General features: G+C 42.2%; 1 protein-coding gene across 1 annotated transcript in view; it reads left to right on the plus strand.

The window, feature by feature from the left end:
- Window positions 1-6,466: 6,466 nt before the first annotated feature.
- The window catches only part of ANKH (ANKH inorganic pyrophosphate transport regulator), a 123,581-nt gene continuing 115,265 nt past the window's right edge, over window positions 6,467-14,782 (plus strand). Inside the window, exon 1 of the mRNA XM_080680353.1 lies at window positions 6,467-7,050. Within this exon, the coding sequence (XP_080536479.1) occupies window positions 6,955-7,050 (96 nt within the window). The 5' untranslated portion in view covers window positions 6,467-6,954. The remainder of the gene's footprint in view (window positions 7,051-14,782) is intronic.

The following is a 14,782-nucleotide window of genomic DNA, read 5'->3' on the forward strand; positions in this document are numbered from 1 at the left end:
TATGAATGTCCAATTGTCCCATCACCATTTGTTGAAAATATTATTCTTTCTCCATTCAATTACCTTGGCATTTTGATGAAAAATCAATTGGCCATATATGTGAGGATCTATTTCTGACTCCTCATGCTATTCTCCTGGTTTGTATGTCTATTGTATCAGCATCACACTGTGGCGATTAAGCCTTGAAATCAGGTTCTCTGCATACTCCAGATTTGTTCTTCACATTGTTTTGACTATCCTCCGTCCCCTGCTTTTCTGTTCCAAAGGATTTTGATTGAGATTATGTTTAATCTGTAGACCAACATGGAGAAAATTAAGATCTTAATAATGGTTAGGTTTCTGATCCATTAACACATCACACCTCTCCATTTATTTAGGTCTTTTTAAAGTCCTACTGTTCGTAGTTTTCAATATACAGGCTTGCACATGTTTTGTGGATCTGTTCATAAGTATTTCACAGATTTTAATACTATTGTAAATGACAGGGTGTTGTTTCTTTTTTCATTTCAATTTCCAATTTTTTACTGCTAGTATATGTAAGTACAATCGATTATTGTGTATTGACTTTGTATCTATCCTGTGACCTCACATATTAGTGTGTAGTTTTCTTATAGAATCTCCGGGATTTTCTGTGTACATTATCTCATCATCTGTCAGTAACAAATTATTTTTCTCTCCAATGGTGTATGCCTTTTATTTATTTTACTTTCCTGATTGCATTGGCTAGGACCTCCAGTATGGTGCTGAATAGGAATCGTGAAAGAACATACCTTTTATTCCCAATCTTAGTGGGATTACGTTTGTTTTATTCCATAACATATACCCAGCACATTGCGCCAGGCCTGGCACACCATAGCCACTCAAAAGAGGTTGCTGAATGAAGTAAAACAATTTAAACTGATCTATATGGAGATTTCATTAACACCTTGCTTAATTAATCAATCTATTGAGTCACAAGTGAAGTTATGTAATAAGTAGCAGTATACCATTTTAAAATCAGGAACATTTTGAAATAAGCAAATGCTCTGGTGGGAATATAGGAATTTAGGGATATGCTATAGGTTAATGTGAAGGTGACACTGTACTACATATTTGTCTAATGAATTAATATCTGCTCTAATTTAATGAGTAACACTAAAAAGAAAAAAAATAGATTCTATAGTAACAATTAAAAGAAACATTCTCTTTCTACTGCTTCTCTGGGATAGTAAGGTCTGAGAAGCTAGGAATCTGATTTCTATGTATTATTAAAATGTTAAGGATGTCGATGCACAATGGAAAGGATTATACACTTGTCAACTTACAGATTAAACATTAAAAACTGCCCTGGCTGGTGTGGCTCAGTTGGTTGGGCATCTTCTTGTGCACCTAAAGGTTGCTGGTTCGATTCCCAGTCAGACACATGCCTGGTTGCAGGCTTGATCCCCAGTAGGGAAAATGCAAAAGGTAGCCGATCAATGTTTCACTCTCACATCATATCGATGTTTCTCTCTCTCTCTCTCCCACTCCCTTCCTCTATCTCTAAAAATCAACAACAAAAAATAATGAAACATCATTAAAAACTCAATTCAAAACATATTATTTAGTGCTTATTATTGTCCGAGGAGGGGAAGTGAAAAGTAGGGAGGAGAAAGAAGATAGAATAGTATTTTAAATAGTTCCCAACCTCAGGAAATTTAATATTTTGTGATAGATATCAGACTTATACACTAGAAATAGAGACTAATGCAGCTCTCACTGTGATTGCCAAATATAAAGTGGAAGAGAAATTATCAAAGTGAGATAGAATTATACAGGAAATATTTAAGACACAATATGTTTAAAGAACTTTAAAAAGTAAGTAGAACTTTAAAAAGTAAGTAGTAAGAATAAAAATTTAAACATTTAAAATATTTTTAATTACAGACATTATATGTTATTTTGGACACTTAAATAAAACAAACAAAAGCAGAAGTTGAAGAGAAAAAAAAGGGGAACAAAAAGTAGTTACATTTTAATCTTAGTTACATCTTCCATTTCATTTGTTCATTAAGAATTGCCAGACCTTAGGTTTGCAGGGCAGGATGAATTACATACACACTTACCTCCTGTGTTTCACCATAGAAGCCAAATATAAGTCAGCAAATCATCAAATGCTCACCGACAAAAGGTGCATCCGTTTCATAGCTCTGAAAGTCAGGTGATGTGGTGGTGTTCTGAGTGGCATGAGTAGAATCCATCCCCAAACTTTTGTTTCATAGGCCACTACTCAGATGTAGGAGTGAGTTGATAATTGACCTGGCAAGAGGCTCCCAAATGTTTTATTTTCTAGAAATTACAGGAAAATAAAAATTTATAAAAATGGTTAAGGCATATATATATCTGTGCTCTGATGAAAGCTGCCTCAAATCCTTTTCTCAGATTAAAAGAGGAATAAAAAGAAAAAAAAAAAACATGACATTTATGTTTGCTGTCCATAATCCTTTTCTTTTCATTTAACTTTATGTACAACACTAGAAGCCTGGTGCACGAATTCATGCACCAGTGGGATCCCTCGACCTGGCCTGCGGGATCAGGCTGAAATCTGCTCTCCAACATCCCCTGAGAGGTCCCGGATTGCAAAAGGGCACAGGTCAGGCCAAGGGATCCACCAGTGCACAATCAGGGCCAGAGAGGGATGCGGGAGGTTGGCCAGCCGGAGAGGGACTGCAGGAGGACTCCAGGGCATGTCCAGCCATCTCGCTCAGATAGGCCAGACCCCAGCAGCAAGCTAAGCTACCAGTCAGAGTGTCTGCCCCGTGGTGGTTAGTGCACGTCATAGTGAGCAGTTGAGTGGCCTTAGCATATCATTAGCATATTACATTTTGATTGGTTGAACGGATAACCAGATGACCAGATACTTAGCGTATTAGGCTTTTATTATATAGGATGAACATTTATTATATAGGATAAACAAAGCCAGAAGTAGCTAAGGAGGTACATTCAGAGTTCTTCTTCCATCCCTATTCTATCATGTCCTCTTCCTCCTAAATTAAAAATTATTTAGAAATTTTTGGTTTATACTTCCAATGTGGTTTTTTCAGAAATATAAGCGTGTGGGGTTTTTTTCAGAAATATATGCATATGTACACATATGCATACACAACCATATTAACACTTCTTTCCCTTTTTACCACAAAACTAGCATACAATTTTATAGTCTGGAATCTTTTTTTTTTTCAAGTGCCAAAATACTCTGCAGATCACTCCATACCAGCACGTACAAATTTTCCCCTTTTGCTTTTTACAATTCAACATTTTGAAAGCATCTGTGTATTTTTAAAATACACATATGTAATTTTTAGTTTCTCTTTTTGTATTAGCTTCTTCAAATATTGGAGTTAATAATTTAAGGCATCAAAATAATAATATATTGCTGGTCATTTATAACATTGTTCTGGGAATAATAACTTTTCTGTGCTCTGAAATCAATGCTAACTTGCACTTCTGATGAAGCTTTGTAAATATTTTTAAAGCTCTTTTTTTCTATTTATAAATTTATAAATGTTCATTGAGTTAAAAACAGAAAAAGTATAAAAGAAAAATGAGTACTGATAGTAATAATAATAAAAAATTATAATAAATAATGCAACTATAACCATTGTTAATAGTTGAGCATATTTTCCCAGTACTTTTTTCTATACTGTATGTACTTTTTTTTTTACACTGTTGAATATAGCAATCAAATCTAACCTGAAGACTTTTGAATTTAAGATAAAGCTATACCCTCTGAAAAATAACAACCTCTGAATCTAACTTAAATGACTGGGATCTCTTCTTGGGGTTCTGGGTAAGAGAGAAACCTGCCTATTAATTATCATCACTTACATTCTGAAGTTGTCTTTTCAAACAACTATTAAGCTAAAAAGAGGAAGAGAGAGAGGCCAAAAATTCCCCTTGAAATCTACCTGATTTTGACACTTTTTTCTTTTTCTTTTCTAAATTAAATCTTTATTGTTAAAAGTATTACATATTTCCCGTACCCCCCCCCCCCCCAGACTCCCATTGACCCCTTCTAGCCTGCCCCCACCTCGGCCCAGGCCTTCACCACCCTGTTGTCTGTGTCCATGGGTTAAGCATATATGCATACAAGTTCTTTGGTGAATCTCTTCCTACCCATCCACATTCCCACCACCCGCCACGCCTCTGAGATTTGACTGTTGTTCCATGCTTCTATGTCTCTGGATCTATTTTGTTCATAAGTTTATTTTGTTTATTAGACTCCACAAATGAGTGAGATCATGTGATACTTGTCTTTTTCAGACTGGCTTATTTCACTTAGCATCCTACTCTCCAGATGATTTTGACTCTTTGATAGAAAAAAAAATAACTAAATGTCTCATTCACTTACATTGATTGAAATTGAGGCCTTTCAAATCTAAAAAGTGCTCTTTGCCATAATCAAAGAAGATGTTCTTAAATTCCTCATTAAAAAAATACACTTTTAGAATATTCAAACAGGGATGATGATAGTTCATTGACTTACTAGAACTCTCACCATTCCTCCTTTGGGTCGCAGGTGTGTGCTTGCATCAGTCAGCAGCAGCCGTGTGTCCTGTCCTTGTCTAGGGACCAGCCAAAGCAAACAGCACTTGATGAGGATTGATCCGGACCTCACCAACCCACATTCTAGTCAAAGGTCAGTGTAATTAGATTGCTTTAGGTAGAATGAGCCCACAGAAACCTAGACTAACAGAATGGATAAACCGTAAGGTGATATTTGCTTTAGAAAAGAACTCCTTCCCAGAGAATTCCTTAGTATATTTAAAATGAGATTTGACTATATTAAAACACACCTTTCAGGAATTTGCTCCTCAGGAGAGTCCTATACATGAGAACTTCCTGTTTTGCTGGGCAGTCTTTTCAATAAATTATTTGACACATTTATAGTAACACAATAAATAATTACCAAAATTTCATTTTAATTACCGAGGATGCAATTTGAGGTTACATCAGAGCCACAAGGTAAATTAGCTTCCTATTTCTCAAGGCCTTGTTCACACTGTGTGGGATTTAAAAAGGTCTCTTAAAGGGCATAAAATATGGAAAATGTATAATACTTCCAAATAATTGCGAAACATCTGAAACCAGGGCGTGGAGGTCTCAAGCTCACTATTGACGAAAGCTATACAAAGCTAAATGTGAGGTAACATTCCTAGGTGTGAAATTATTTTACTACTTTTAATGATAAATTACTTTAATTCATTATGCTAATTAAACGTTAAGATGCTTGTGGTAGTGGGGGGAATGCAAAACAATGGGAGCAGGACTGGCTTGGTCATTTGCCACGCCCCTTCTAAAATGAGGAATTTCAAGAGAGCATTAAACCAGCCACAGGTCCTTCTAGGTGCCGGGACCTTGGTGACAACTGCACGTGAAATTGGCCATACACGAGGCTCTTCCCCCCCACCCCCCTTTTAATAGCTCCCCCCTTTTTTAGCAGTTTTTGGTTCAAGGAAAAAAGTTGAGCGAAGGTACAGAGATTATCCATATTTCCCGGCCTCCCAGGCCCTTCTCATTCATCAGGGCCTCAAACCTGGCCACAGTGCGCTGGGTGCAGAGATGGATGCTGGCTTTGCTGTCAGACTCCTCTGAAGTTTTAGGTAAAACACTCCGCACATCTCTTATCTGCTCTGAAATCACTGGGCCACAGCATTATAAAACAGATTTGTCTTTCTTCCCCCTTGTTTATTCAAAAGAGACAGACTTTTCTAGTTTTTGTGTGTGTGTGTGTTTTTTTACAACCCTGCTGCATCAAGAAGAATCTCGGCTCCCTGTCTGCAGACTGTGCTGGGGGCAGGTGTGAACGCCGTTAAGGGCGGCCAGCCCAGCCTGAGCATCTTTCTCAGTGTGTCCAGAGGCGACGGTGACCGCATCCCCGGGGCAAAAGGCGCAGTGGGCCTCTCAGAGGCACCTCCATCTCTCCCGGGTCCCTAGTTGCCCGAATGGGACCACAGCCCCGGCTGCCCAAACCCGCTCCCTACCGGCCACTGTGCCCCCGAAGGCTCCTCGCGACCACGCTCTTGTCTTTTGCCCCCACTGCCAGTCTCTCTCTCTCTCTCTCTCTCTCTCTCTCTCTCTCTCTCTCTCTCTCTCTCTCTCTCACACACACACACACACACACACACACACACACACACACACACACACACACACGGGCAGATCGGGGACCCCAGCCCCGCACCGGGATGCAGAGACCGACCTCTCCTTCCCCCCTCCTCGGGCCTCCGTATCGCCTCGTGCCTCCCGCTGCTCAGTGTTCCCCCCCCGCCCCCCCCCGCGCCCGGCCCTCGGGCTCCAGGCCGTGACGCCACCCCCGGGCCAGCGGGAACTGCAGCGAGTCCCAGCCCGCGCGCCCCGGGACGCAGCGGAGGCGGCAGCTGGCGGGTGGCCCGGGAGGCGGCTGCCCGCGGCCTGTGCGTGCGCAGCGCCCCCTGCGGCCGCGCCTAGGGAAGGCGGCGGTGGGAAAGAGGGAGCCGCCCGCCCTCTCGCCCGGCCTCCTCCCCAGCCCGCCACCCTCCCACCCTCCCACCCTCCGGCTGCCGACGGAGTCCGCGCCTCCGCGCCCGCCCCGATTTCCTCCGCACGGCGGCGGCGGTGGCGGCGGCGCCTCGTGCGCGCGGTTATTTATTTATTTCCGGGCCCAGAGCGCTTATAATGGAGCCGCTGTCAGCGGAGCCTTCTGCTGCTGCCGCCGCCGCCGTCCCTCCTCTTTTTTTTCCCGGCAGATCTTTGTTGTGTGGGAGGGCAGCAGGGATGGACTTGAGCTTGCGGATCTCCTGCTAGAGCCGCCGCGCTTGGAGAGGGCGCCGCAGCAGCGACAAGGAGCCGCCGCCGCCGCCGCCCGAGGCCCCGCTCGGCCCGTGCGCCCTGAGCCTCCCGGCACAGTCTCTTCGCGGCGGCAGATGTGTGTGGGGTCAGCCCACGGTGGGGACTATGGTGAAATTCCCGGCGCTCACGCACTACTGGCCCCTGATCCGGTTCCTGGTGCCCCTGGGCATCACCAACATAGCCATCGACTTCGGGGAGCAGGTAAGCCCCGCCGCGCCCCCCGCCCCGAACTGGCAGCACCGCCCCGCGCCCCGTGCCCGGCGCCCTGCTCCGGGTTCGCTCTGCCTCGGCCTTGGACGCCCTATATCGCCATGGGATGGGGGCAGATGGGAGTCACCTGCTCCGAGTTCCTTTTTATCCCGGAACAGTTGGTTGGGTTTGCAGCCTGTCAAGGATGACTTTTCCAGCAGTCCATTGCCCCCTCCCCCAGTTATTCAGCAGAGTTTTCCAGCTCTCTCTCTCTCTCTCTCTCTCTCTCTCTCTCTCTCTCTCTCTCTCTCTTCTCTGGAAATTGTTAAAACATAGGCGGGTTTGGCACTTCACCTATAGAAGGGTTTTCCGTGCACAGTAGGAGTATTATGTAATTTGTGATTATGTAAACCGCAGGTCTGTAAGTAAAATGTAGTTTCTAGTAGTTCAGGTGCTGGTTTGTTATTTATCCGGGGCTGGTGATGATGGTGATGGTGATGTTGGGGAGATTTGTGTTTTCAGCCCAGCTATGGATTAGGGGTGTCCCCAGTGTGTCCTGACAAGCGACCATTGATCATCTCTAGTTTAGGATTTTGGGTGTGTTTGTTTTTTCTTGCACCGCTAAAAGCGGGGGGGTGGGGGGGGGAGGATACATTTTTGTTCGTTGCTTTCTTGTCCGTGTTTCTTTTCCAGGTTTTTCACCGTTTGTCTCCATGTGGCGTCATTGTAAAACTGGCGCTGCAGGCTCCCCAGCACCGAGGCATTGGTGCTCTGCACTTAGCCGGTGGGGACCGTTTTCTCGCAGGGCCCCCAGCGGGGAGCAGTTGCATTTTAAGGCCAGGAAGAGGAGGGGGGTGGACAGTAACATGCCACCTTGATGTGCAGGAGTTGGAACTGGCCAGCGTGTGTAATGGGCAACACTCCCAGTGTTTTGTAACACCTTATTTATGTTCTTTTTAAGTCAAGACACTTCAAATGATGTTCTATTTTTAAAATGCACCTATTTTGATGAACTTTTAGTTTTTTTAAAAAAGAACCGGTTTGGTTTTTTTTTTTTTTCTTTTCTTTTCAGAAAAGCGTTGGTTTGGCACCTCCTTTTGGTGAATATCTGCTTGCATTTGTTTCTTTGCTGAGAACTTCTGATTGATTGCTACCCTATAAGCTCCCTGATACTTAGTGACATTGTAAGCTACTTTTACTTCGAATTTTATTGCATATAAGTGTCCGCAGTGTAGTACAGTCTCTAGAGGCCTGTGTCTAGAAGCCCAGTAATTTCCTCTGATTAGCTATGATATCTTTTCTCTTGCCCCTGTGCCCTTCGAGTACCACCTCAATGCTTCCCTGCTGCTCCACCCTCTTCCTGCCCACCTCACCCTCTTTAATAATTCACTGGTGACTTTGGGCATTTCCTATAATCTGTGGAAAGGTTTTTAGACCCACATTTACTACATGGCACATTTAAGGTGAGTCAAGTGCTGTCTGTTCACCTGAACCTTTTACTATATTAAGGCTTATTTTTTTGGAGCTGCTCCAAAGGTTGTCAGCACAGGATGCTCAACTGATCGCTTCGCCCTGAACACTGTAGTGTGTGTGTGTGTGTGTGTGTGTGTGTGTGTGTGAATTATATAGGGATAACTGGAGGAAATAAGAGTATTCTTTGTCATAATTAAATGACCTGAAGCATGTCATAGTATTGCCTCACATTTGCTTTGATTTTTTTAAAAAATATTTTTATTTTTAAATATTTTTATTGATTTCAGAGAGGAAGGGAGAGGGAGAGAGAGATAGGAACATTAATGATGAGAAAGAATCATTGATCCACTCCCTCCTACACACCCCACAATGGGGATCAAGCCCACAACCTGGGCATCTGCCCTGACCAGGAATCGAACCGTGACCTCCTGGTTCATAGGTCAATGCTCAATCACTGAGCCACGATGGCCGGGCCATTTACTTTGATTTAATACAAGGCTAATATTTGATTTTAGGGTAAGGGAAAGGATCTCCTGAGTTACAAAAGAGACGACTAAACAGAGGGTTTACCCTAGTGGGTCTACTAATTCAAACTCATCTTTACAACATTGCTAACCTCATAATCATGGCTGACATAAGCAACGTCCTAGAACAGTTATCTTTTTGCACAGAAGCAAGTTTTATCAACAAATGTTATTTGAGGGCCTTATCCCTTAAATGCCAGCATATTTAGGAGGGGAGATGCTGCCTGGAAGTAGAGATATTTTATCAGAGTTGGGGGTGGAAAGATGCAGGGAAGAAATTCATAGGTTCTCAAAGCCTTGCTTTGCCTTCCAGTAGCAGATATTAATTGTTTTGCAAACTGTGCAAGGTGAGAAGAATGGAGCTTATTTTTTCTTAATTTTAAATGAGGGAAGAATTACAGTGTGAGCTAAAGCATGACCTGGTCATATGTGGGTAATAAATACAAGAGCATTTTACCCCAACTGCTTCAAAGCACAATAAAGATGAAGAGAAATGAATCTATTTGCAAAAGTGGGTCTATGTTAGACTTTGAAAACATACAGCTCTTGACGTGAATTTTTTTTGAGTTCTAGACAGAGGGACACATGCAGATCTCTACCATTCTTCTTTCAGAATTAGCAGGTGTATGACGCCTCGGCCTGAGTGAACAGTGATTTCATATTTCAGAAATTGCCTAATCCTAAAGTGTGGAGGTGACATGGGAGTGTAAAGATCAAAACAACCCCTGGTTCTCATGCTTTTGAGATAATTAAGAAACACAAAATTAGGAAATAAAACATCTCATCAGCTTTTAAGACTCTGACTTGACCAGGACAAAAGGATAGTAAAATCATTTTGAATGTTTCTTAGAGGAGGGTGTTTTTATTATTATAAACATCTCAGTTTGTGGTTTCTGAAGAAAATGTGGGCAGAACTTTAAAAAATTTTTTCATTGATTTCAGGGAGGAAGGGAAATAGAAACATTAATGATGAGAGAGAATTAATAATCGGCTGCCTCCTGCCCCTGCTGGGGATCGAGCCTGCATCCCAGGCATGTACCCTGACAGGGAATCAAACCGTGACCTCCAGATCCATAGGTCAACGCTCAACCACTGAGCCACACCAGCTGGGCCAGAACTTTTACAATGGAAATCCAGCTACATTAAAGATTCCACTGAAATTTGAATAAGCGGCACATATGTGATTGTGTGTAGGAATTACACATGAATTATCTCAGCTATTAGTGTATGTGGGGTTAGGGGGCATGAGGAAGCCTCTAACAATCTGTCCAGAGTGTCCTGATATTATTCTCCATGAACATTATCGACATTGTATGTAGATTTCCCTGCAATTTCATAGCTCAATCAGGGAGGAACCCAAATATTATGGGCTATTTACTCTAACAAGACTAGCAAAACCTATTACCATATTTTCAGTTTTGATGGTGGCAATCATTTAAAGGAGGCGGGAAAGTTAAATTCTACACTAAAAATAAAAAATATATGCAATAGAATGTCCTGCTTTATAATATTAAACATAGGGACCATAGAAAAGAATGTGAATGTATTAAAAAATGTAAAATGACATTTGTAGAGCCCTGTAGGTGAATAGAATACGATACTTACAGTATACACTGTGTGGCCAGATTATTATGATCTCTGAACGCATAATAATCTGGCCACTCAGTGTATATCCTATGTAATAAAAGGCTAATATGCAAATTGTCCCCTCGACCAGGAGTTCGACCAGCAGGCAGGCTGGCCAACCGCCCATGTCCCCTCCCCTTGGCCAGGCTGGCCAGACCCCACCCATGCACGAATTCATGCACTAGGCCTCTAACATACATATATATACTGAGTGGCCAGATTATTATGTGTTCAGAGATCATAATAATCTGGCCACTCAGTGTATCTAGAATTATCATTTTGTGTTCATTTTTATAGATTGATAATTAAAATACTAATTACTTCCAGTTTTTGAGCACTTCAGATGTGCTGACAACAGCTCAACACATGTCCAATATGAGGAAAGAATGAGAGGCCTAGGCATGTTACTTGTCCAAGATCACGCAGGCAGTGCAGGGCAGAGCCTGAGTTCACATCCATATCTGCCTGGCCCTTAGCCATTCTGCTCTCTGCCTCCTCTAGTCACGCTCACATGCTGAGATAGGCCCAGGAGTTTTTATTATTATTATTTTAATATATTTTTATTGATTTCAGAGAGGAAGGGAGAGGGAGAGAGATTAAAAACATTAATGAGAGAATCATTGATCGGCTGCCTCCTGCACGCCCCCTACTGGGGATCAAGCCTGAAACCAGGGCATGTGCCCTGACCAGGAATCGAGCCGTGACCTCCTGGTTCATAGGTCGACACTTATGAGCCACACTGGCTGGGCTAAAGCTAAGATTTTAAGTAACTGTAAAGGGGAAACCTTTCCCCTTCCAATTTATTCAACACTAATGGAATAAATTTCAAAATAATGTTTCTTTTTTTAATTATGAAAGGCATATATGCTGTTTGAAGTTTGGTTAAGTATAGAGGGAAAAATAACTATAATTATGCTCTAAAGGAAAAAAAACCCTCCTTTAACATTTTGGATATCTCCTCCCAATCTTTTCTTTCTCCAACATAATTGAAGATCTGCTTCTGTTTCTCTCCCTTCCCCCATTCTCCCCCCCCCTCTATATATGCCTTTTCCATATATTTAAAACGTGTTTAAGTATGATTTTAAATAGCATATTTGATTATATGAGAATACTGTAATTTCCTTTGTGGTATATTCCCCTATTGTTTAAATGGTGAGTTTGGGGGGAGGGGTATTATTGTTTGGTTGGTTGAATTTTTGTAATATAAAATTTCAGTGAGCCTCTTTTTTGTAATAAGGTGATAATGTTTTCTCTGACAACCTTGGGCTTTCTGCTTGGCATAACTTGCTGCCTATTTCAGCTTCTCATTCATACATAGAAAATGAGGTCACTCTCTTCTGGCAGTCCATATTTAGTCAAGGACACAGTGACCTCCTTAATCCAATTGATACTGTCTTCTCTGCCATGTTTCCCAGTTCCCTTCAGATGTACGTCTACATTTAAAGGATCTCTTCCGATGTACTTAGGAACACAGATTGTTCCTAGAGCCATGGCAGTATAATCAATCCTATGGTTAGTTTGTTTGCTCATTTATTATTATTTTTTTAAATATATTTTTATTGCTCTCAGAGAGGAAGGGTGAGGGAAAGAGAGATAGAAGTAACAATGATGAGAGAGAATCATTAATTGGCTGCCTCCTGCACACCTCCTACTGGGGATTGAGCCCGAAACCCGGGCATGTGCCCTTGGCCAGAATCGAACTTGGGACCCTTCAGTCCGCAGGCTGGTGCTCTATCCACTGAGCCAAACTAGCTAGGGCTGTTTGCTCATTTATTTATCGAGGTGGTTTGATGACCAGCCTACCTACTAATTTGTCAAAATACTTTCCAAGCATGTCCTTCACAAATATTCAAATACCATACACATCAAGACAATATCTAAATCCCTTTCTAGTAATACATCAAATTCTTTGAAAGCAGTTTTTAAAGTGTTCTGTGTGCTATCATTTATGCTACTGTCGCACTTTGTAGTCATGACAAGCGCAGTTCTGTGTTTAAAAAGTGTTTAAGTATGATTTTAAATAGCATAATATTTGATTATATGAGAATACTGTAATTATTCTCATATAATCAAATATTATGCTATTTAAAATCATACTTAAACACTTTTTTTTGTATTAGTGGTAAATAATTTGGTCTCTGTGCCATTTCATTCTCGTTTGTCTGTTTGAGGCAGTGAGGCAGAGGGTTTGTGGAGGGGGTTGGGGGGACAAGAGACCATGTGTGTTGGAATAAATAAATCTCATTAAACTGCTGGTGTAACATACTTAAGTGACTTGGATGATGTCTACATTTAAAAAAATCAGTCTGGAATTTTTTTTAACACCTGTGATTCTATTAGTTGCTGTGGAGATGAATTAAAAATATAGAAAACTGTTTTATGCAGTGTTATGTGGGTATGAGCTATCTATGTGATAACTGAAGCTTATCCTTTTTTAAAAAATATATTTTATTGATTTCAGAGAGGAAGAGAGAGATAGAAACATCAATGATGAGAGAGAATCATTGATCGGCTGCCTCCTGCATACCCCACACTGGGGATTGAGCTCGCAACCTGGGCATGTGCCCTTGACCGGAATCAAACCTGGGACCCTTCAGTCCGCAGGCTGATGCTCTATTCACTGAGCCAAACCAGCTAGGGTTGAAGCTTATCCTTTAAAATGCAAATTATTGCTTTTTTTAGTATGAAAATCATTGTTGCTGGAAATCTGTGTTGCACATTTCTCTATCTTATTGAATAAACATAATATACAAAATGTAACATAAAATATTTTTTGGTGACTTGTGAATGTCCGTTGTTGTATTGGGCAATTTTTAGATATCCACTGGCAGGTGATATTGGCACCAACAAATAAAGTAAAAATAATCCTATATAATAAAAGCCTAATATGCTAAGTGTCCAGTCATCTGGTCGTCCATTCAGCCAATCAAAGAGTAATATGCTAATAATAGGCTAAAGTTGCTCAACCGCTCACTATGATGTGCACTTACCACCAGGGGGCAGACAGTCAACCGGTTGACCAGTTGTTATGATGTGCACTGACCACCAGGGGGCAGACACTCAATGCAGGAGCTGCCCTTTGGTGGTCAGTGCTCTCCCATAGGGGGAGCGCCACTCAGCCAGAAGCCAGGCTCATGGCTGGTGAGCACAGCTGTGGTGGCGAGAGCGCTAAGGATGTCTGACTGCCAGCTCTGGAGCGGGCCTAAGTTGTCAGTCGGATATCTGACGAGGGCTCCCAGACTGCGAGAGGGCGTAGGCCAGGCTGAGGACCCCACCCCGAGTGCATGAATTTTGTGCACTGGGCCTCTAGTAAGTAATAAAAGTAGCTAATACATGTTGACTACTTGCTTTTTAATTTTCTGCTTTGGATTTGCTCTGAGTCCCTAAACTTCATTAGCATTCCATGAAATATGAAGAGTAAATAATTTTGGAGGCCTCCTTTGGGAAAAACATCTATGCTCTGTGCCTCTTGCCTTCCTACCCTGCGCGGATTTTGTTTCTGTTCTAGAGAGGTTCTAGAGTTACCATCAGTGACGTGACCTGAGTACAAGGGAAGCGTTGCCATATTTCACACGGCCTCTGCCCTCAAATTGCTTGGATCCTGGTTAAGAAAACGTCCATGAGCCTTGGCCAGTTTGCTCAGTGGATAGAGCATTAGCCTGTAAACCGAAGGGTCCCGGGTTCGATTCTGGCCAAGGGCATGTACTGCGGTTGCAGGCTCCTCCCCGGCCCAGGCCCTGGTCAGGGCACATGCAGGAGGCAACCAATCGGTGTGTTTCTCTCACATCGTTATTTCTCTCTGTCTTTCCCTCTCTCTTCCATTCTCTCTAAAAATCGATGGAAAATATCCTCAGGTGAGGATTAAAAGAAAGAAAGAAAGAAAACATACATGAAACACCTTTGCAATCAGCACCGTGGGGCAGAAGGTCTAATTGCACAGTGCAGTTGATGATAGCATCTGGCGAGGTGCTCAGAAATTGCAGTAGAGCACTAAGAGTGTGGTCGTGGCAAGCTGTTTAGACATAGTTCTCATCTGGAGGTTGTAGCCCCTGCTTCCTTCTTTCGAAATGGACAGCACCCATCTGAGATGGTGAAAATAGTTAGAAGGTAGGTAAAGTAGC

Source organism: Plecotus auritus, assembly GCF_963455305.1.
Source record: "Plecotus auritus genome assembly, chromosome: 7".
Classification (NCBI taxonomy): domain Eukaryota; kingdom Metazoa; phylum Chordata; class Mammalia; order Chiroptera; family Vespertilionidae; genus Plecotus; species Plecotus auritus.